Source organism: Callospermophilus lateralis, chromosome X (genome assembly GCF_048772815.1).
Source record: "Callospermophilus lateralis isolate mCalLat2 chromosome X, mCalLat2.hap1, whole genome shotgun sequence".
NCBI lineage: Eukaryota > Metazoa > Chordata > Mammalia > Rodentia > Sciuridae > Callospermophilus > Callospermophilus lateralis.
Window position 1 is genome coordinate 1125152 of NC_135325.1, and position 22894 is coordinate 1148045.

Below are 22894 nucleotides of genomic sequence, written 5' to 3' on the forward strand. Positions count from 1 at the left end.
AATATTTAGGTTGTCATGGAGTACAGTGGTAACAAAGGGGTGACACCCAACAGCTTTGAGAGGAGTTGGAGAGAGAATTAAGGATGTGCCAGCTGCTCTATGTGCAGTACAAATGCTCTCTGAAGGAATGGACCCAAGCTACATATTCAGTCTTCACATGAAGAAAGACTCGAAGAATAACCTTATACATCTTCAGTGTTCCTAACATTCGTGTTGCAAAAAATTCTGGCCAACTCACCCTCCTCCTGGCCCGAGGAGCTGGTTCTGGGGTGTTTGGGGATGTTGACTCATTTGGTGTTTCTGAGGTTGAGCTGAGAGATGAGTTACTGCTTGAGAGTTCTTTGTTTTGTCTTTTATTTCCAAATGGGAGGAGGGAAGCCACAAAATCAGATGCATCCTTCTGCTCATCCCTCTGAGAATCCTGCTTGAGTTTGTAGGCCCGGTCATTGGCAATGACTTGGGATAAGGGCATTCCAAAAGCTTGTGGGATGAATTCTGGAACCAAAACCCGGACATTCACATTCAGAGACTTCATAGACCAGTGAAGACACTCATTTACATGTCAGACCAAAGGGCAAACATGTTCAAATGATAGTTTTCTGAAGAACCAATTAATCAATCAATAGACAGAGATGACTTTGTGTTTATCAGAATGGCCAAAGTTACAATTTCAATCAAGAAAACTAGTTGGTATAAATATGCATTTTGGAAATCTAGTTATCCAGTTTTTATTCCTGTGTGCCTTGAGTCTGTTTTAAAGGAAATAACTTTAAAGAGAAGTGTGACATTTTTAATAGAGATCAATAGTACTTTATGCTCACGAATACAGTTTTCAAACTCAGTCTTTGATTTGTATGTTTCAGAAGTCTCCAAAGGCTAAAAGACATGTGGGGACTGCACTTATCCATTCATTAATAAGTATTTATTGAATACCTATTATGTGCCATGTTAAGCCACACATTGGGGATGGGTATAAAGCTTATAAAACACCCCATCCTTGCTGGTTTAGGGGTTCAGAGTTTAGAGTGGGGTTGGGGAGTGCAGAGTCAGATATTTAAATAATTATAATAAAGTGACTATCATGTGTTATAATATATACATGGAGCAAAGGCTGAAATTCAGTTAAGTAGGTACACTTTTAGGTTCCCAAAATAAAAAGCAGCATGCTAAATGAAAACCTGAGAGGCAGAGGAGGAACTTAGGAACAAATTTGCTCATTTTACATTGTGTTCCTCGTTCCTGTATCCCACCTCCAGTCAGCTGGGTTGTGCCTGTCACCCTCATGATCTTTACTCAAGCCATTCTGCTGGCCACATGTAGAGATGGACTCCACCACAATGTATCTGATGGGGAGGCCTAGGATATAATTTTTTAAATCCTCTAGTAAGGAAGGGGCACAATGCAGAAATGTATGATACTATTTGGAGATGTACATATAGTTATTTGCATTCTGCATCTATGTAGTAAATCCATTTGTATACATATATATTGAATTCTTAGGGCCAGACATTTTGCTGGCAATATTTTAGATTCATGCTAAAAATGCATTAATAATTCAATCAAGGGCATTATTCCTGTTAGGCTCAAAATTAGTCTCCTAGCAGCAGCAAATTGGAGTCTAGTTTCTCCCTTGTTTTTATAAGCCCTATGAATAAAACCAGAATGATCAAGGGAAAATAATTCTAAGGTTCTTTGTTCAAGGGAAAATAATTCCAAGGTAGTTCACTAACATTAAATCAGGTGGAAATAGGTTTTAAAAGGCTTTACTCTTTGATTCATGGCAAAATTTTAAACTAGGCTAATGGCCAAGTAGGCATTAAAACAAGAAATGCTACTTTAAAGGCTTGTATCTCTGGTTCTATCAAAACATGCAGTTTGTTTTGAAGTAAAAACTCTAACTTCATTTGGGGATTTTTAGAGGTGCTTGCCATTTAGTATCAACACACTAGGTGACATGAGATAATAAAAAAGTTAGGCATCTATCCACTGAGTGATCAATTTGGACAGTGTAGCAAGATCTAATATTCTCTACTGACAAAAGGTCAGTTCTACTACTAGCAAAATTAGAAAGCAAAAGGGACAATATCAGACACCAGCTGCATACCCTGAGGATTTATTATACAAATTAGTGCTATCTTGTCTGTGGAAATAAGCAAATATTCTTACTTCAAAAAGAACATTGAAATGTATGAGGTGCCACATGTCTGCTCATGTTAGGCAGACACATAGTAGGGAAAGGGACTACTGAATCTTCTGCTAGCCATTTTTTCCATATAAGGAAACCTAACCAGACTCATTTAAATATTTTTAATATCTATGGGAGAAGGAAAAACTGTAGTTTCCTGTGGAATCTGTCATTTTTTAGTATCTGAAAGTCTGTCATTCTACTAATTGGAATAATTTAATACCAATTAAACAGATTAAATACATGAAGTCATTCTCCCTCACTTATTCTTCCTCTTTTATTCAAGAGATGTAACCACCCACAACAGATTTTTATTTATCTCTTGAAGGCTTTATTTTCTGGTTGAGTTTATTTCTTCAGTGGTAGAGTGTGGATGTTGTCTCCTTAGTTTCTTATTGCTTTCCCTGAGGACTCTCACAAGCTTCATAAAGGAGAACTCTCTCTGCTCTAATATGTGGTGCAGTATCTATGCAGTCTCTCTAAAATTTTAGGAAGGATTCCTGAATATTATTTATTCTTAAAAATATGACTATTGTCAAAGAGAGGACTCATTACCAGTCTACCGAGCAAAAGCCTTGTTTATATGTAAATAAAGCATTGGGTACACATGCCTATGTATGGTTTCAAAGCTCTTCTGTTGGATGGGGAGGAACTTTAGGATTCTTCATGTTGACAAAAGCTAAAAAATTGATAATTGGATTTTAAGACTACAAGGAAATTACCCAAGATTATCTGTGCTGGGTCAAGGCAATGGATATCATGTTCTAGTCCATGGCAAGTGTTCAATGAGGAGGCTATTCCCCGGCTGTTTTCATCAAGTAATAGCACTCCATAATGACATTCAACATATTTTCTTTGAGAATTTCTACATGGTGATAACTGATAATTGATTTTTATAATGCTATTTAATATGAAGCAAAAATAAGGATTGTATCAACTATTCTTTATATAGTGTTACTTCACAGCTCATATATAATGACATACTTGGACAGTGAGTAACACTAAAACAGCATTATAGGATTTCCGAATAATAGGATTTCAGCATAAAGAAAGGTGCCAGAACTGGAGTACTGTCAGATTTTTTGTTGATTAATAATACATGGCATAATGTGTCAATGTCCTGAGGGGAGGGGATGTATCCCCACAGTAAAACCTAATCCTATGTGCTCTGATTAAGAGGCACAGTAACTGGAACAAAGTAGCTATTTTTAAACTATCCCCCCAAACTGATTTCTTTTTTGACATAAGAAAGAAATTTTCTTAAGTTCTGAAAGTTTTACAAATGCTTTCAGTTGCCAAGTAATTAAACTAAGAGAAATTAAGTGTGTGGGACTAATCTATATGAAATGTTTTCTGAATCAGTGTTAATCTTGAATTAATTTCCATCACAGAGATCAAAAGGTAAATACGAGCACCGCTTGAGTGGCAGGAGGGACATGGGAGTGTCACATGATCTGCTATGTATTTTATCAAGGCAATTAAATAACATGCAGAACATGATTTGTTCTGATAGAATCAATTAATATAGTAGCATATTAAACACTTGTGAATCACTCTTTATTGGGACAGCAATTTGACTCTGAAAAGCTGCTCCTCTTTATTTTTAGATGGCCTAACCCAAGAGGTCATTTAGAGTTTCCTGTTTTCCTTCTTTTACTCTTGGACCCAAATGATCATTTTTCACATGCACAGCTGTTATGAACCCAAATGCTAATATTCAGTGGGAAGGAAATAAAGTATACTGATCACCACTGTGTCAGACTAGCACATTGGTGCCCTCACACTCTGGTTCCCAGGCTATCCTCATAATGGCTTCCAATGTTGACATGAACAGATCTTTATGTATAGGAAATGCTATTTAATTACTCTTCACTTAAGTCTAAGATACATTGGGTTTAAACATCAAAACTACTTTATGCACCAATAAAAATGTGAATGAATGAAAAAAAATATAAAAAATCAACACTTTGGTCATGGAGGCTGATACCTTCCCTTTAGTTGGATAAGTGATATGTCTTTGAAACCATCAGGAGCTGCCATTTTTTTCCCTCAGTGAACTCTGCAGGGCATTATAGAACATGGTTAAGCTTTCGCTGAGCCTACATAAATATGATTTGGTCTGGAAAATGTATAATAGACCAGTGTGTATCGGTCAATTACTTCCTTGGCCTTTCCTTCCTGGATCTTCATGTTTTTACTTCCTGCTATTTTGTATATCATAATAAGGCAGCACATGTGTACACACACACACACACACACATACACACACACACACAGAATGCAAACATCTATCTTCTCCTGCTAAAATGCTCATTATGCTTAGACTAGCCTGAATATGTACTTTTCAAAGAATCACCTAAAATCTATGTTGTATTTAAGTCCCAGTATGTATATCTCTATCCTAGAACAAATGAACATTAAGAGTTAATACATTAATAATTCAGAAGCAATCCCTTATCCACAGTTTCACTTTCCATGGTTTTGGTTACCTGTAGTTAACTGTGGTCAAAAAATACTAAATGGAAAATTCCAGAAATAAGCAATTTATAAGTTTGAAATAGCTTTTATTATAGTACATTGTAATAATCAATCTATTTATTATTAGGTATTGTTGTTAATCTCTTACTGTGCCTAATTTCTAAATTAAACTTTATTGTACATATGTATGCATGGGAAAAACATCCTATATGTAGGGTTTGGTCTTAAAACCTGTCAGGAGAATAAGCCTAAGCACAGCTCTACATGGTCATCTAAAAGGAAAAATGATGTATGTGTGTGTGTGTGTGTGTGTGTGTGTGTGTGTGTGTGTGTGTTTAGTGTTACTTAAGATGTACAGTTCTATCAAAAGTAAGTAAAGCTGGAGCCTATAAAGGAGGAATGCTTAATAATAATGATCACAAAGGACTCTGGAGTCACAAGTTTGTCCTGAATTAATTTTAGCCTGATCTCATAGACCTACAAATCTTCCTGATCTCCTACATTGATAAACTTGATCTGTTTTTCATTGATATGATTATGAGTTACTGTCTTCACAGTTTTTAGAGACTGGCTGAAATACTAATTGCTTTGGTGTAATTGTTTACAAAAAAAGTAATGCTTTGCTGTCTTGTTTATTGTTGTCTTAGGATGATACCTGCCCTATGTATGCCATGTCCAGTCACCTGCCATCTGCCACTGTGGATCTCTGGACTGCTCTGATGCTAAATGCCTTTAACTGTTCATGCTCTACCTGATAGAGAAAATGACTTTGGTTTACTTCCTCTAACTTCACCTTCTTTTAGCAGGAAGCAGCTTGGAGATGTTGTCGCCTATTTTCCCATAGAAATGGAATGTAGGAATTGACAGTGGGAAAATGTTAACAGTGGTGTACTTTGAATATAACCCTTGCTGCTCTGCCACAGCAGCTTATTTTTAAAATGGATGTGTTTCTTTCTCTTCCTCTCTTACTGCTCCGCCCTAAACTCTCCCCCAGCCTTCCAATCTCAGGGGAAACAGGATTACCTTTCTTCCCAATTTTAGGCAGATTTATCTGTCCATGAGTACACACCCACCATAGGAATGAAGTAATCCAGACTTTGGGATGGTGCCAGATCTCAGAAATATCTATCTCCCAAATTAACAAGCGAATTACAACTCCAACAGAGAACACATGGAATGTAGCCTTTGAATCACCTCTTTAAAAAGAGCTCCATTCCTGCTGATGGGGAGAATCACAGCCTCTGGGACAGCAGTTCCCTGTGTTTCTCATTTGCTAGCAAAGCAATAAAACTTCTTTTCCTTTTTACGCAAAAAAAGCACCCATGCTGTAGGTACCCTTGCAGACTGAGGGACTCAGATTCCCTGCATGGGGATCTGGGCATTAGTTTTTTGCTATCTTTTCTTTGCTTGTTTGCAATACTGGAGATTGAACTCTGGCCTTCATGCATTCTAGGCCAAATGCTATCTTCTAAGCTAGACCTTGATCATTAGGATTTTTAAAAGTTCCACCTTTATGTATATCTATAAAGCACTAATTTAAAAAAAAACTATAAATAAATAGAAGGAAGACCAATGAGTTGAGAAAAGGGAACAAGGAGAGGGAAGAGGGAAGGGAAAGGGGAAGTACTGGGGACTAAATTGGAGCAAATTATATTCCACATTTGCATGATTATGCCAAAATAAACACCACTATTCTGTATAACTACAATGCACTATTATGAAATACTTTTTAAACATTCCACGAATCATCAAACTGTGTAGTCAGGGGTAAGGAAGGATTGCTAAAACTTTCACCTTTTTTTTCTCCCATCTGAGATAAACATTTGAAATCTTTGAAGATATTTTAGTTGGGGGCAATGCTACTGGTATCTAGTGAGTAGAGGCCAAGGATACTACTAAATATCCTATGGTGCACAGGACAACCCTGCCACACAGGTTTTTCCCATCTAAAGCATCAAATCCTACCAAGGGTGAAAAACCCTGCTCTAAGGGAAGCAAAACAATGATTTTTCCATTCTTTACAATTCTTTATCTCTAAACATGATGAACCAAATGTTATGATCCTTAAGGCACAGTTCAAGGTAGATTCTGGTATCTATAGTGTGGAATAGGTCTTGTCCAATATTGATTATAAATGCATTTTTAAAATATCTGTTATTTAGTTGTCGATGGACCTATATTTTATTCATTTATTTATATGCGGTGCTGAGAATTGAACCCAGTGCCTCACACATGGGAGGCAAGTGCTCTATCACCAAGCCACAACCCTAGCCCATGCATTTATTTTTAAAGCCCTTGGATTCATTGCTTTCCATTGCTTTTCAAGCAGAAATCCAAATACTATATAAAAGAATTCCAAGGTAAGAACTGTGTCTGTTCTCATTCATTATGCAATTACTGATTCCCATGAAATGACTATACATTAATAGGACCACAACATTCAGAAATCATCTAATATAAGATTCTAAGAGAGAGCCACAAAAAATTGACTGTGTTAATGAGGCCCAGGTTTCCATTAGGCAGGCTCAAAGAATATTAGTTAAAAATGACCATAAAAACCCTGAAAGAGGGACTCAAGTGTCAGTTCCCTAAATAGACATAGAAGGGACACAAAACAGTGTGATGAGAGTCAGCAATTCCCAAAACATAGGGGACAAAAAATGACCATGCTATGATCTAACATAAAAAGGCTGCGAATGGCACATCTTCAGTAATCCAGGAGGCTGAAACTGTTTCTCTCCAGTAGTCATGGTAGGCTAATCCAAACTCTTTCTCATTCAGCTAGCCCTGCCTAACTGTCTGGATTCGCCAGACAGCTGGTTAGTGTTAGTGATGCTGTCCATAGCTACTTGATCCAGGTCCTCTTATGCATAGCTGATTGGCCAGAATAATTGGAACCACAAACTTGGCAGAAGTCACACTCTGCTCAAATGAGCTGAATTCATCAATTCAGTACAGGGATATTCAAACAGAGAAGAGTAGACCAAATGTCCCTTAATGATATTCCATCATAGAAATCCAGTTTACATAATAAAATTAAACCACATACATCTATGCAATTCAAATCCCCACCAAATTCAACCATTATGCTCAATGGAAGATACATTTGTTTTATTTATTTCATCTTTTACCTCTGTCTTTGTTTTTCTCCTTTCCTAGTGAATCCAGTTTCTTTCTCAAAGATTTCTTTCTTTTTTGGCCATCTGTAAATATTAAAAGAACAGGAAGTGAAGTATACAAGTGATTTTATATTATCAATAATTACATTTGAGCAAAAGTATGACCTCTTTCTTACTTCACTCATAATTTGACATTTAGGAACATCTCTAAGAATGCATGAATATCCCTGATTTGGATACTACGTATAACCAGAGTCTTGATGTTCACTCTTAAAATTTCTTTCAGTCATGGAAAGTATAGAAAACTTCCCTCCTTCCAATGTAATTTAGCTTTGACATGTAGATATGTTTGCTTTTATTATTACATAAGTCTCTTCGATTCTCCAGGGTTATACAAATCAATGTCCATCATGAAGCAAACATCTTTTTTTTTTTTAAAGAGAGAGAGAGAGAGAGAGAGAGAGAGAGAGAGAGAGAGGGAGAGAATATTTTTTAATATTTATTTTTTAGTTTTCGGCAGACACAACATCTTTGTTTGTATGTGGTGCTGAGGATTGAACCCGGGCCACACGCATGCCAGGTGAGCACGCTACCGCCTGAGCCACATCCCCAGCCCCAAGCAAACATCCTTAAGAGAATTAATAATACATACAGCTTTGACATCTGTGATCTAGTACAGTATCATTGGATAAGGAAATGGATTTGGGGATCCACAAAAACATAGGTTTAACTATCACTATGCCATTTACTATGGGTGTGACTTTGGAAAAGTCTCACATTCCTTATCTATAAGATGAGAATGTCATGGGGTTATTGTGAGAATTACATGAAACAATGCACATGTAGTGCTTAATGTGGAGCCTGATACAGTTTCACAAATTCATATCTCCTTCCTTTGTGGGGGTTGAACAGTAGCCCATGACAAGGTTGCATCATAATTTAATTAATAATTTCCCCATTGATGGATGTTGGGGTTTCTATTTTTTCACTATAATAAGTAAGGAATATATCATTTTATTATCTGGTATTTAAATGTACTTAATATGTGGGACTGGGGATATAGCTCAGTTGGTAGAGTGCTTGCTTCACACGCACAAGGCCCTGGGTTCAATCTCCAGCACCATAAAAAATGTTCTTAATATGTTTGTTTAAATTGATAACTAATAAATATAGCTCTCGCATCAGTGGGCAGCTGCAGGCGAATTCCTGGGGTGTCATCATAAAATATTGGCCCCGATCATTGCCAGAATGTGTTTTGGAATTATGCAGCTGTCAGTTTAACTTGTGGGAGGTGTGAATCGGGAATCTACATTGTGATTGCATGACAGTCATGAAGCTGATGCCACCCGGAAATTCATGTTTAAAAGGGGGATTAAGAATTGATTTACAGGGCACACTAAAAATGTAATAAGGAAAGATGGTCAGCCCAATAAAATTTAAAAACAATACTCTGGTATCAAAGAAAGACAATACTCTGGTATCAAAGAAAGAGTAAGCATTCTGAAACAGTAATGAGCATTCTTGGGATCCTCACAGGGTTGCAGATGTTCCTGACTCCTCTGAATTTTTGGAGGCAAAAGAACATCACAATATAGTCAACAGGCACATTCAATTCTGCCTCCCTTTCAATATTTAAAAGATGATTCTCCTTCCACAAAATGAAAATAGGTCATAAGTGTTCTCAACCTTTTCAGTTATGAAATTTGCATAGGGGAAAATTATGTAAATCAGTTGTAATGTGGCAAAGAGTCATCAATCTCTTTCATCATTTATGCATTCCTACCCTCAACATCTAAAAGTTGATCTAATTACTAAGGCCTATTGTGACTTCTTATATAGAGACAATAAAACATAAAAACTGCACAAGATTTTAACCTGTTCTCCAAATAGGATTGATAGTTCTCTTATTTTGTAATGTTTTCTTTATTGCTAATTCATATCAGCAAATGTACTTGACATTAAAAAATTTAGTTTTTAAATCCTCTAGTTCCTTTATTGAAAGAGTCTCTGAGACAGACTAATTAAGTCATACATTAAAGACTAAGAAATTTAGGGTTGGGGTTGTGACTCAGTGGTAGAGTGCTTGCCTAGCATGCCCTGGGTTTGATCCTCAGCACCACATAAAGATAAATAAATAAAGATATTGTATTCATCTACAACTAAAACATATTTTTTTTAAAAAAAGACTGAGAAATTTATTTTTATAACTAGTGGACTGATCCTATCTTTCAAACAAAATGTCAAATAGTCAGAATACATTTAGGATGGGGGTATTTTCATTTAAGATAGAATGGCTTTAAAATTTTTAAAAAAAATATGGAATGGATCATAAATAGATGTACATAAATACCAATGTACAGTTTAAGTTTAAATAATAATTATAAGTTCAACTTTGGCATATTCAGCATATAAGTAAAGATCTAGACTGTTGCTTATACTCAAAGAACCACATTTTGCATCCCTCCTCCTCACCCCATGTGATTATTGATCTGATTTTTGAAATAATCAATTGATTTTTTTTAGTCTTACTATCTAGGCATGCATAGGTACAGAATACAGTTTTGTTTTTTTTTTTCCTTTGGGGATAATGTGGATGGAATCACACTGTGGGTATTCTTTCTTATTTCATTTATTTCACTCACCACTTTGGGAGATTCATCCTATAACTCCCTCAGGCAACTAAAAGTCATTCATTATGATTGTTACATAGCATTTTCTTATATGAATTTACAGTTAAATTCTTCCATTGAACCACTGATGGAAATTTGTGTTATTTCTAGCTTTGGGGTATTAGGAGCAGTGATTTTAAAAATTCTATTCATGTCTTCTGTGCACAAACTGATCTTTCTGAGAGGGTGATTCTGAAAGTGTAGTTCAGAACCTGCAGCATCAGTATCACTTGGGAACTTGTTAGGGATGCAAATTCTCTATGGTTTCACCCAGACTCAGTGAATCTGGAGTAGCCTCCAGCAATGTGTGTTTGAACATACTCTCCAGTGGATTCTGGTACACACTAAAGTCTGAGAGTCATTGCTCTAGGGTATATACATAGAAGCTATATTGCTGTGTCAGTGTGTATGCAGTATTAGTCTTTATTAGGTAGTATCAAACATTTCAAGGTTGTTTGGCTCCTTTATATTCCCACCAGAATTAGAATATAGTTACAAAAGGATAATATATACTTAAACTCCAAACTCCAAACAGTATCTTGAAACCTCCTTATAGCCAAAGTGTGATTTTTGTGAATAACTACCTATAATAAAAGTGGACCTGTTTAAAGTAACTATTATCTTTTTTACTTAATTTGACGTGAATATTTTTAATGGGCAATTATATGAAATAATAATACATGATGTACAATATTGTGAAGTGATACAATGTTTTAGTATGTCATTTTCTCTTTTCAAATCTTCAAGAAAGTGACCAGAGTTGCACAATGAAACCACTTGTTCCTCTTCTCCTTGGTGTTCAATCATCACTTTGCTTGGAGTTTTCAGTTTTTGAAGAATTTCTCATCTTTGCTTCCAGAGAGAACAAAAAATTGGATCAAAAGATTTCCAGATTACGTGCTTGTACCATACAGAACAGTTTATGTTCAATCAGTTCCTTGGATGGCAATAAGTGTGATAAATGTCTTAGTTTTCTTTCTGCTGTTATAACAGAATACCATAGACTGGATAATTTATAAACAATGTAAGCCTATTTGGTTCATTGTTCTGGAGACTGGGTAGTTCAAGACTGAGAGGCCACATCTTGTGAGTGCCTCCTTGTTGTGTCATAACATGGTGGAAGGCATAATACAGGCATGTAAGAGAAAAATAAAGAGATGGAACTTGTAGGCTCAAGCCATTGTTATTAATCCATTCATGATGGCAGAGTTCTCATGACAAAAGTGCCTCCCAGTAAGCCCTACCTTCCACTGAGGATTGTTTCTAACATCTGCTTTTTGAGGGACACATTCAAATCACAGGGGTTTTGTTTAAAAGAAATTCAACCTTCCAAACATCAATGCCATAAAAATATTTTAAAAATAGCTTTATTTAATTTATTTATTATTTTGTGGTGCTGAGTATTGAACCCAGTGCCTCACACAAGCAAGACAAGCACTCTATCACTGAGTCCCAGCCCCAGCCCCCATAGGAATATTTTAAATGATGCAAATAGTAATTATCACATGCTTGCTTACTGCTTAGAGTATACACATTATCTTAGAGACAACAGTGATCTGGAGGACTGTGTCCTGACCAGAAACCATTTTGGAACAAGCACTTAGGGATTGGCTCCCATGTTTTCTCCTTTAACCAGGCATCATAGAAATCTGTATTAATAAACTCAGAGGAGACCACGACCTACATGGGAGACCACACAAACAAATGACTCAAGAGCAGATGGTAAAGTAGCAAGTTTTTTATATCCTAGTGATCCCAAAGCAAAGGACCCATTTTGTTGGAGGTAGTTAATATAAGCATCATATTGGTGGAGACCAACATTAAGCAGGGTCTTTAGAAGAGCTGAGAATAAGAAAACATGAAATTGCTCCTGTAAGACACACTATTCATGGACTCATTTGCAGATGGGTAGTGCTCCATTTTAAGGCCTGTTTTTCTAGCTAGACTAGAGGCTCTCTGAGGAGAGAACCATGCTTCTTCCAAGGGGATAGCACAGGATGATGCATGCCCTGAGAACTTGTTGACACAGTGTAAAGTCAGAAAATCACAGATTTGTGGTTGGGTCTGAGGAAATTCAGAAGCAATGAAGTATATACTTAATAATGTTAAGGTGATCAGATTTGGAAAATGAAGGATATAAAACAGTATTTTCCATACTGAATTAATGCTAGAGATAAAATAAGAAAAGCAAAAGTACTGACAGCACTGGGTCCCACATTCCTCTATCCCTATAGGCCAGCATAGGCACCTGATCTTGAATCACCACACCCATTTAAATTATCTGGAAGGCCTTGACGTATGCAACCCAGTTAAGCCTAAACAAAAGTTTCCCACTCTTTCAAATCTTATAAAAAAATCCTGCTGAAAAAAGTTTGAAGGAATGCTTTTTGGCACCACCTCCCCTGTTTCCCAGCCACAGCTGCCTCTCTATTTACTTGGACCAGAAAAATAGACTCTCAGAGAAAGCAAACCAAAGGAATTCATAGGCAAAATGAGTGGAGCACAGTTAAAAAAGTGAGGAAAAATTATATGCACAGGGACAATTGAGTGGCAGAATGAGAAGTAGCTCTTTAGAAACTGAATATAATATATGCCAAATTTTCTTAGCCTGCGTTTGATGATACTTGAATCCAGATATGTCTTTATTATGGGGAATTGTACCATACATCATAGATATTTTGCAGTATCTATGGCATCTGTCTACTAGAATCCATAGCACCCACTCACTCCCTATTGCAACAAGAAATAACATATCTGGGCATTACAAAATGTCCCCAGGTACCAAAACCACTGAGTATCAGAACCACTGGTCTATGTGTATAGCTCTATCTAGAGAGCAGCTATGAACCATGTGAACGTGAATAAAGCATTCATATTTTCCCCCTTGTTACCAAGTTCAATCAATACCAAATATTTTTGTTTTAAACAGAACAATATCAAAATGCTTACAAGTTATTGAGATTTTAGATATCAGGATGAATTTTGAGCACAGAAGCAATTTCCTTCAATTTATGAAAAACAGAAGTCTACCTATAGTTATCTTTCTACTAATTTCTAAGACTATAGGTAGGGAAAGAAAGTGAGTTTCTTTATAAAAAGAGCCTTTTCTTTCTTTCAGTAAAGTATTTTGTCTTCTTTTGGGTGGAGAGATCTGGTGGAAAAGCATTTGTTGTGAATGGTGGTATGAATGGATACTATTAAATTTTTGAGGAAGGCTCTAGAGGACTAAAATTGTGCATGAAAAGACTTACTAGCCCAAACATCCATAGGTCAGAACAAGGATTCATCAGGATATTTTAGGGAGACCATTTTGCCATCAAACGGAACTGTTCAGCAATGGAATGAGCTACATCCATAAAAGCACCATTTGCTATGGCTTCCATCTTGGTTGTACTCTGCCTTATATCCTTCACTCTGAGAGAAGTCAGGTTGCTGTCAATCCTATGCAAAGGACTAAGCAGTAAGGAACTGAAGCCTCCAGCCAACAGCCACATGAGTAAGCCTGGACACAGATTCTCCAGAGCCAGACAGTCTAGCTTTCAGATAACTGAAGCACCAACTAAGCTGGTGAACCAGAACAGCCCAGCTAAGCTATTTGCAGAAGCTATGTGAGATGAGAAATATTCATCATTTGAAAGAAAAAAAAAAGGAAAGGAAAGGATGCTAATCTAAGTGTAATGTAGTATCCTAGATGAGGTCTTGGAACACAAAAAGATATTAATGGGGAAACTGGCAAGGTATGAATAACTCTAATGTTTTATTGATGGTTGTACATCAAAGTTGGTTTCTTTGCTATGATAGTAGTCCAAGGCTATATAAGTGTTAACACTGGGAAAAGTGGGTGAAGTACAAAAATAAGCTTTGGACTATTTTTGTGACTTTTTTTAAGTTTAAAATTATTCCAAAATATGGGCTAGGGATGTGGCTCAAGTGGTAGCGCATTCACCTGGCATGGGTGGGGCGCTGGGTTGGATCCTCAGCACCACATAAAAATAAAATAAAGATGTTGGGTCCACTGAAAACTAAAAAAATAAATATTAAAAATTCTCTCTCTCTCTCAAAAAAATTATTCCAAAATAGAAAAAAGAAAAATGTAGTCTTGAAATGCATATTAAAGAAAAAAATGCTAAAATAGTCAAAGAATTCTGAGCAATAAGAGCCAATGCAGGAGGCACCACAATACCCAATTTCAAATTATACTACAGAACTATAGTAACAAAACAGCAATGGTACTGGCATAAAACAGATGTGTAGACCAATGGAATAGAGTAGAAGACACAGAGACAAATTCACAAACATAGTCTTCTGATCCTTGAAAAAGGCATGAAATATTTCATTGGGCAAAAGATAGCCTTTTAAACAAACGGTGCTGGGAAAACTGGATATCCACATGTAGAAGAATGAAAATAGAACCCTATTCCATACCCAGCACAAAAATCAACTCAAAATGGATCAAAGTCCTAGGAATAAGACCAGAAGGTCTACAACTGCTAGAAAAGACAGGGCTATACTCCAGCACATAGGCACAGGCAATAACTTCCTCAACAAGACGCTTATAGAACTCAGGAAATAATAACAAGAATCAATAAATGGGACGAAATCAAACTAAAAATCTTCACTACAGCAAAATTAATAATTAATAGCATGAAGAAAGAACCTACAGAATGGAAGAAAATCTTTGCCAGCCACTTGTCCAACAGAGGATTAATATCCAGAATATACAAAGAACTCAAAAACACCAAAAATAAAATCAGTAAATGGGCAAAGAACTAAACAGACAGTTCTCAAAAAAAGTACAGATGGGCACCAAATATGTGAAGTTATGTTCAACAACTTTTAGCCACAAGGGAAATGCAAATCAAAACTACGCTGAAGGGCTGAGTAGAGGTGAGTGCTGTGGTACAGCACTCACCAAGCATGTGTGAGGCACTGGATTCAATCCTCAGCACTATATAAATAATGATAATAAAGGTATTTTGTCCATCTACAACTAAAAAAAATCTTTAAAAAACTACACTGAGATTTTATCTTATTCCAATTAGAATGGTAATCATCAAGAATACAAATAATAATAAATGCTAGAGAGAACATAGGAAAAAAGGAACACTCTTACAACTGTTGGTGGAATGTAAATTAGTACAACCACAATGGAAATTAGTATGAAGTTCCTCAAAAGACTAGAAATGGAACTACCCTATTATCCAGTCATACCACTTCTTGATATTTTTTAGAAAGAATTGAAGGCAGCATAGTATAGAGAAAGATGCTTATTGGAGCACAATTCACAATTGCCAAGCTAAGGAATCAGCCTATATGGTCAACAGAAAAATGGATTTAAAATTTTAGTATATATATATATATATATATATATATATATATATATATATATATATATATATAGAGAGAGAGAGAGAGAGAGAGAGAGAGAGAGAGAAAGGAGCTTCACTCAGCCATAAAGAAGTATGAAATTTTATTTCCTGTAAATGGGTGGAATTAGAGAACATCATGCTAAGTGAAATAGCTAGACTCAAAAACTCAAAGGTCAAATTCTCTATCTCAAATATGGAAGCTAGAAAGAGAAAAAAAGAAATAAAAATGAAGGTTCACCAATAGAGTAGAGGAAGGAGATTGAGAGGGAGGGAGGAAAGAGGGCATGGGGAAGTTCTGGGGAATGAAATCCACCAAATTATATTATGTCCATGTATGAATATACATGTCCATGTATGAATCATATATATATTATATATATATGTGTGTGTGTGTGTGTATGTGTGTATGCGTATATATATATATATATATATATATATATATATATAATTTAAATAATAATGGTAATGATGACAGAAGGGAGATTGGTAGGGTAAAGCAAGTGGATTTGTGGAGGGAGCAGGGGAAGGGAAGGGAAAGTAATGGGGAATGAGATTGATCAAATTATGTACATGTACATATATGGTATAACAAATCCCAGTATTACATACAATTATAATGCACCAATAAAATAAGGACTAAAAAAGAAAATGTGGTATATATACAGAATGGGGTTTTATTCTGTTTAAAGAATAATTATGTCATTTGCAGGAAAACAAATAGAAGTGGAGAGCATCATGGTAGGCAAAATAAGCCAGACTCAGAAAGTCAAAGGTCATGTTTTCTCTCATGTGTAGAAGCTAGAGAGAGAGAAAAAAGATAGGTTTTATGAAAATAGAAGGAAGACCTCTAGGCAGAAAGGGGGCTGGGGGAGGGAAAAGAGGAGGACAAGGGGAAGTATCAGGAAATTAAATCGTTCAAATAATGTTATGTGCATTTACAAATATGCCACAATGAAATCCACTATTCTGTATAATTATTATGTACCAATTAAAAAAACCCTTAAAAACAACCTCTTTCTCTCAAGCACCAGATGTATCCACGCATACTTTGGAAACTCATTTGCTAAGCATGCAGGAAAATGGAGGCCTAGAGTTTTCACTGAAGTGTTTTACAGAATTGTGAGCTCAACTTTATGGCAAGAAGAGTTGTGACTCATAAGCCAGTTTCTGACCTGGCTGATAGTGAAATAATCTATTCACAACTCCCTGACCTAAAGGAAAACACATGTCTATGCTGACATAAAACATTTATTATGGTTTCCACTTTGGTGGAATATGTTTCCTGGAAAGGGAGTGAAAAGTTAAAAGCCTCAACCAGATTTGTCTTTATGGTCCTGGTGATGGTTTCTAGGTGGCTGATTAGATTGTCTTAAGATTCCTCCTAAATCCTAGGTTCACTAAATTCCTTTTCTGCTTAAGTAGTGGATGGAGTATTTTTCATTTATATCCAAGAACACTAATTATTTAAAAAATCTGTTTATTTAAATTCCCATACCCAATCCTGATAAACAAAATATGGTTATTAAAATAAAATGTAACATATTTTACATATATATGTGTATATGCATGAGAAGTAGGTTAATATGTATATATGGATATGAATTAGATAAATTATACAACCTGTGGACATCCTGTAAAAATGTTTATTAATGCTACATTTATCCTTGGCTAAAACTAAAATTCATTATTTCTTCTCATTTACTTCCTCTTTTGAGGGCTTTGAAGCTGCAGACCTCTCAAAACTGAGGCAAGATAAAGACTAAAGGAGATATTTTATTTCTAGTTTGGACAGGAGGCTTGGTAAAGAAGTGGTAATATTATTAATGGCCCATGGCACTAGGGAGCAATTAATTGTGACTGCACTACACATCTGGTGCTTTCCAGGGATTATTCTTATCCTTGTATGTTAAGCTAGTCTGTAAGTCTACACTGAAAAACAGATAGTGACTGAAAGGAGCAGGAGACCCAAAATCCCAATCAAAATCATGTCCCAGGAAAATATGGGCTGGACATAGGAGTCAGTTAATGCAACCACTACCCTTAGTACCTCTGTTTTGAGTTGCTCGGTCCATATTCAAAGTCCATCCCAAAAAAGTAGAAGAGAGAGTAGCTTTGACAGAAAGGGGCAGGTAGCTATCTTGGAAACAGAAAGCCATGTGACCACTACACTAAGAATTGACCTGGGATGAACACCAGAGATTTGGGAGGAGAGCCAAAGCAGGGATCTCTTCTCCATTGTAAAACAAGAATTCTTTAGGAATGTTGTATTATATTACCTTAGCTTGGAAATATTATTAACACTGTAACCATTATCTGTGTAATGGATACAGTGGGCTCTAGAAAGTGGGCTCATCATGCATACCTGCATCCATCCATCTATCCACCCAACACTGCTTAAGCACACACTTTAGGTGAGACTAAGCTATATGCTATGAACCCAGATGAATGCACACTACCTCCGCTTTTGAGGAACTCAAGAGTTCACTGTTAGAGATAGAAATGTAGAAATTTAACTTAAAAAAATTAAATGCTTCAGTGAAGATATTTACTAGGTGCAAAGACAAATAAGAAAAGGCTACCCTTAACTAAGCTTACAAAGGCTAATGTTTAGATCAGTTTTGAAGGATGAAAATACCCTTCCCAGGGACCTTTGATTTTTTTTTTAATTGGATAATGAACCCCGGGCACTTAACCACTGAGACACATTCCTACCCGATTTTTGTATTTTATTTAGAGCCAGGGTTTCAATGAGTTGCTTAGGGCCTTGTTAATTTGCTGAGGCTGGTTTTGAACTCGAGATCCTCCTGCCTCAGCCTCCCAAGCCACCGGGATTACAGGCATGTGCCATTGTGCCCAACAGGACCTTTCAATTTTAGTGGTGGTTTCCTCCAAAACTCACATGGTGACTACTTAGTTTAGGAAATCTTTTCTTCCTGATAATTCTAACCCTCTTAACATTTTATTCCTAGTAATTCAACCCTTTATAAACTATGCATTCCATTGGTGAAAACAGATAAGAAAATTGCAAATTCTGGATTGAATTTGATAGTTCCTTTGCAAGAACCAGGATTCAAGAGAGTGGCAAATAATAATTCTGGAAGAAATACTAAAATATGAAAAAAGTGGAAAATAATCAATGTATTTAAGCTTTAATTGGCCCCATCATTTAGTTAACATTGGATTTCAATGTTTGTGTGTGTGTGTGTGTGTGTGTGTGTGTGCGTGCACACACACACACATATGGATGTCATCTTCAAGAAATCTTTCTAACTATAGATTGTTAGTTATTTAAACAAATCCATAAGTCATCAAAGTTTCTATATCTACTTTATCCTTAGCATCATAACTGACATGGAGTAAAGCAAGTAGGAACAAGGCGACTGGATCATTTGTCTTAGTATAAATCCCACTGAATTAAACACTCTTTCTTTATCCTGCTAGCACCTTGTGGGCTCAAATTTCCAAAAATCTGTTTCTAAAGTGTCTAAATTTCCCCAGGGAAGGAAATGTTTTATGGTATTCTTAAGCAACAGAGATGCCTCTCTTAGAGCTAAGGCTCCCCAAAGTACTTGTGAAATGTACTAATCCTCACAGTTTACATGTTGAAGTGGTGGTGAAATTAACAAAGCTGTGGTTAGAAAATAAGAACATTCTGTGTGTCTCTTAATGCTGTAATGAGAGTCAACTCTTGGAGTCTTGCTTCCAGCTCAATTAAACATTAAAATACTTTTTCTGTTTTCTTTAAACAATTTTGGCAGGGTGATGAGTTCTAAAATTTTTCTATATCATATTCAGGAGAGAAAGGGAACCCTTTTGGACTCATGAATTTCAAAGCAAGGGTTCCTATTACAGAAAATCATTAAGGTATTTGATTTGTTGAGTGTGTCTCCTCATTCTGTCAAAACGTGAGAAGCTGATCTCATGGTTTGGATGCCATGGGTTTAAAAGCTCAACCATGGTTTTTCCTTAACTAGGCATTCTTTGTAATCACTGCTTACTGCAACAACTGGTCATGATCAAATTATGCCCTAGAAGGATCTTTTTACTTGTTGTCATTTTTTCCACATTTAAGTTCTATGAGTTAAAAAAGGTGATAGCCTATCCTTTCAGACTCCTGAATTTGCATCTCTCATCACACAGTCCTTAAATGGAAAAGAAGACTTTTTAACTTAGTCTAGGTAGGCACTGTGTTTTCAGAGATAGAAGTTTCCAAATATCAGAACAGGAAAAATGGCTTTCGGCAAGTCATTTCTTTAGGCTAAATTTCTTCCCTAGAGTATAAAAGAAAGAAAGTAGGTAAGAGAACAAAAAGATAAAAATCACTTATCTCAAAAAATGCTTGGGGGGCTGGGGATGTGGCTCAGCGGTAGAACACTCATCTAGCACATGCCAGGCCCTGGGTTTGATCCTCAGCACCACATAAGAATAAATAAAATAATATAATATAAAATAAATAAAATAAAGGCACTATGTTCAACTACAACTAAAAAATACATATTTAAAAAATTCTTGGATTGTTAACTCAAGAAAATTAAGCCCTGAATTATGGAGTTCCATCATTAGTTGTTTTAAATCTGAAGATCATAGTCCAAGTTAAAAAGGTAGTTACAGTTTGTGCACACAAAAACTGAGATAAATTTAATTTTGAGCCACAGGGTTAGAAGTTCATGCATAAATTGTTTTATAACAAAATATGATTAATATCCAAGAACTAAATGAATGTTAGTTATTGTTAGTTTTAACAATGAAAATTTGTGAGGTAGTGCTACTCATTGATATCTGGGGAATTCAATTTGTGGGACTTAAGTTGAAGGAGTACTTTTACTTTTTATTTCATACTGTTTGGATTGGTTTCAGTGAGCACAATTCTGTTATTTATAATAATGAATTAAAATAATTATTCAAAAGTAAAAAAAGGTAGAGTCAGACAATGGCATCTACTTTGGGAATGTGGGCGGATTTTTTATTTATATTTTTGTGGTGGTACTAGGGATTGAACCCAGGGGTGTTTAACCACTGAGCCACGTTCCCAGCCCTTTGTATTTTGAGACAGGATTTTTTTTTACATTGTTTAGGACCTCTCCAAGTAACTGAGGCTGGCTTTGAACTCATGATCCTCCTGCCTCAACCTCCCAAGTCACTGGGATTATAGGTGTACTCCACCACTTCCTAACCTACTTTGTTTTGATGGTTATTGTTTTATTATGAACAAGTAAGAGGGTAATAAAATATCCTTGAACCAGAGACTTTAAAACTTGGTGACTCCTAGAAATTTCTGTCATTTGCTCCCATGAAAATAGTTCCCTCAGATTCAATAACCGGGAGATGATGCAATTGGATGAAAATGTTAGGCTCCTCATTCTTGACCTATCCATTCCTTGTTTTTTATTAAACTCTGAGCCATTTGAAATACTTCTAAATGACATGAATACAATATATAAATGAATATGTGACATTTAAATTTTAACGTATCTCATTTAGTTTCTAAAATATTTATTGAGCAGCAGGTATATGCAAGGCCCTCTGATGCCCACTGAAGCAGATAAAATAAGAATGGTTCTCCATCATTTCTTGCATACAATGGCAGAAGTTGACATTATGTATACCCACTGTTTCTAATGCAAATCCATTTCTATCTATACCCTGTTCTTCCTTGCTCTATCCTGTTAGGTGCTCACCTTCCATGCAGTCATGTATCCTAGGGGGAGTCCTCATCCTACCCTTGGGAAAGGACTCTTAGTTCAAGCCAATTCTGGTGATTTATTTTCCATTGTCACTGTTGATTTGAGCATTGCCAGGCATTACAATTTTGGGGAATAAAAAGGGAGGGAAGTCTACTGGGAGACAGTAGTACAAATGCTTTTCTATTCTTTTTCTTTTTCTTTTTTTGCTTTTCTATTCTTAAAAGATACTTTCTACAGAGTCAAGGTTCTTCTCTGCCTCTTGATGCTGCTGTAGGTACAATGATACCAGGGTTCACTGTAGTCATTCTGTACCAATAAGTGAAGTCAGATAAAGAACAAGGTGACCCACTGATAATAGCAGAAAGAAAAGATGGAAAGCCACTGGATTAATGAGTCCTATAACTAGCCACTTTTAGTCCAGTTTCCATAATTTGCAGTAAAGAAATTTTAAATAGCAGATGATCCAGAACTCTGCTGTGGGGTGTGTTCTTCTGCTTTTAGGTCCACCCCAGACATGTCAGGTATCCAAAGGAAAGGCATCCATAGAAAATTTGAATTTGTGTGTGTTGGGTGGGATATAAGACAGGGAGTACTATGGTTTAGATATGAGGTGTCTCCTAAAAGTTTTTGTGTTAATGCAGGAATAGTCAGAAGTGAACATATTCAATTGTGAGAGCTGTAAACTAATCAGTACATCCTGGTTTGAATGGACTGACTTGATGGTAACTATATGCAGGTAATATGTGGCTAGAGGAGGTGGGTCACTGGGGGCATGCCCTAGGAGGGTTATTCTTCCCTGTAGCCCCTTCCCCTCTCTCTCCCTCTCTTTTTTCTCCTTGGCACAGCCATGAGTTGAGCAGTGTTCGTCCACTGGGCTGTTCAGTACTAACATGCTGACTCATGTCAGGCCCAGAGAAACTAGAGTCAGCTATCTGTGCACTGAGATCTCTGAAATCATGAACCTCAAATAAACTTTTCTTCCTCTAATTTGTTCTCAGTGGGTATACTGTTCACAAGGATGCAAAACTGACTGAGACAGGGAAGAGGAGAACAAATTGGAAAGAATTGCAAATCTGCAGAGTAAAGTCTTTTCAAATAAATATTGCTAACTTCTTAATCATCAAACCAGATAGTAATAGTAGCTAATAATCAACACATAATGGAGATTAGTTTATCATTAAAATAACTCACTGCACACCTGTATAACTATAGAGTTCAGGATGGCATCAGTTGTTTAAACAACTCATAAAAACATAAGTTTTCTTTCTTGATCAGCCACCAAAAGAACTTACTATTCTACTTTGAAAAATATTTGGTTACATATAACTTAAGCACTGAAACATCTGAGAGCCATGGAGTTCTGATCATCAAAAAAGCACCCAATTATTAC

General features: G+C 36.2%; 1 protein-coding gene across 3 annotated transcripts in view; it reads right to left on the minus strand.

Annotated features, from left to right (window-relative positions):
• Positions 1–22894, minus strand: part of Arhgap6 (Rho GTPase activating protein 6) — a 457995-nt gene that overhangs the window by 48000 nt on the left and 387101 nt on the right. For all 3 annotated transcript variants that reach the window (XM_077106574.1, XM_077106575.1, XM_077106576.1), the window contains exons 3-4: positions 7795–7866; positions 239–495 (exon numbers count right to left, since the gene is read on the minus strand). In XM_077106574.1, the coding sequence (XP_076962689.1) occupies positions 239–495; positions 7795–7866 (329 nt within the window). The remainder of the gene's footprint in view (positions 1–238; positions 496–7794; positions 7867–22894) is intronic.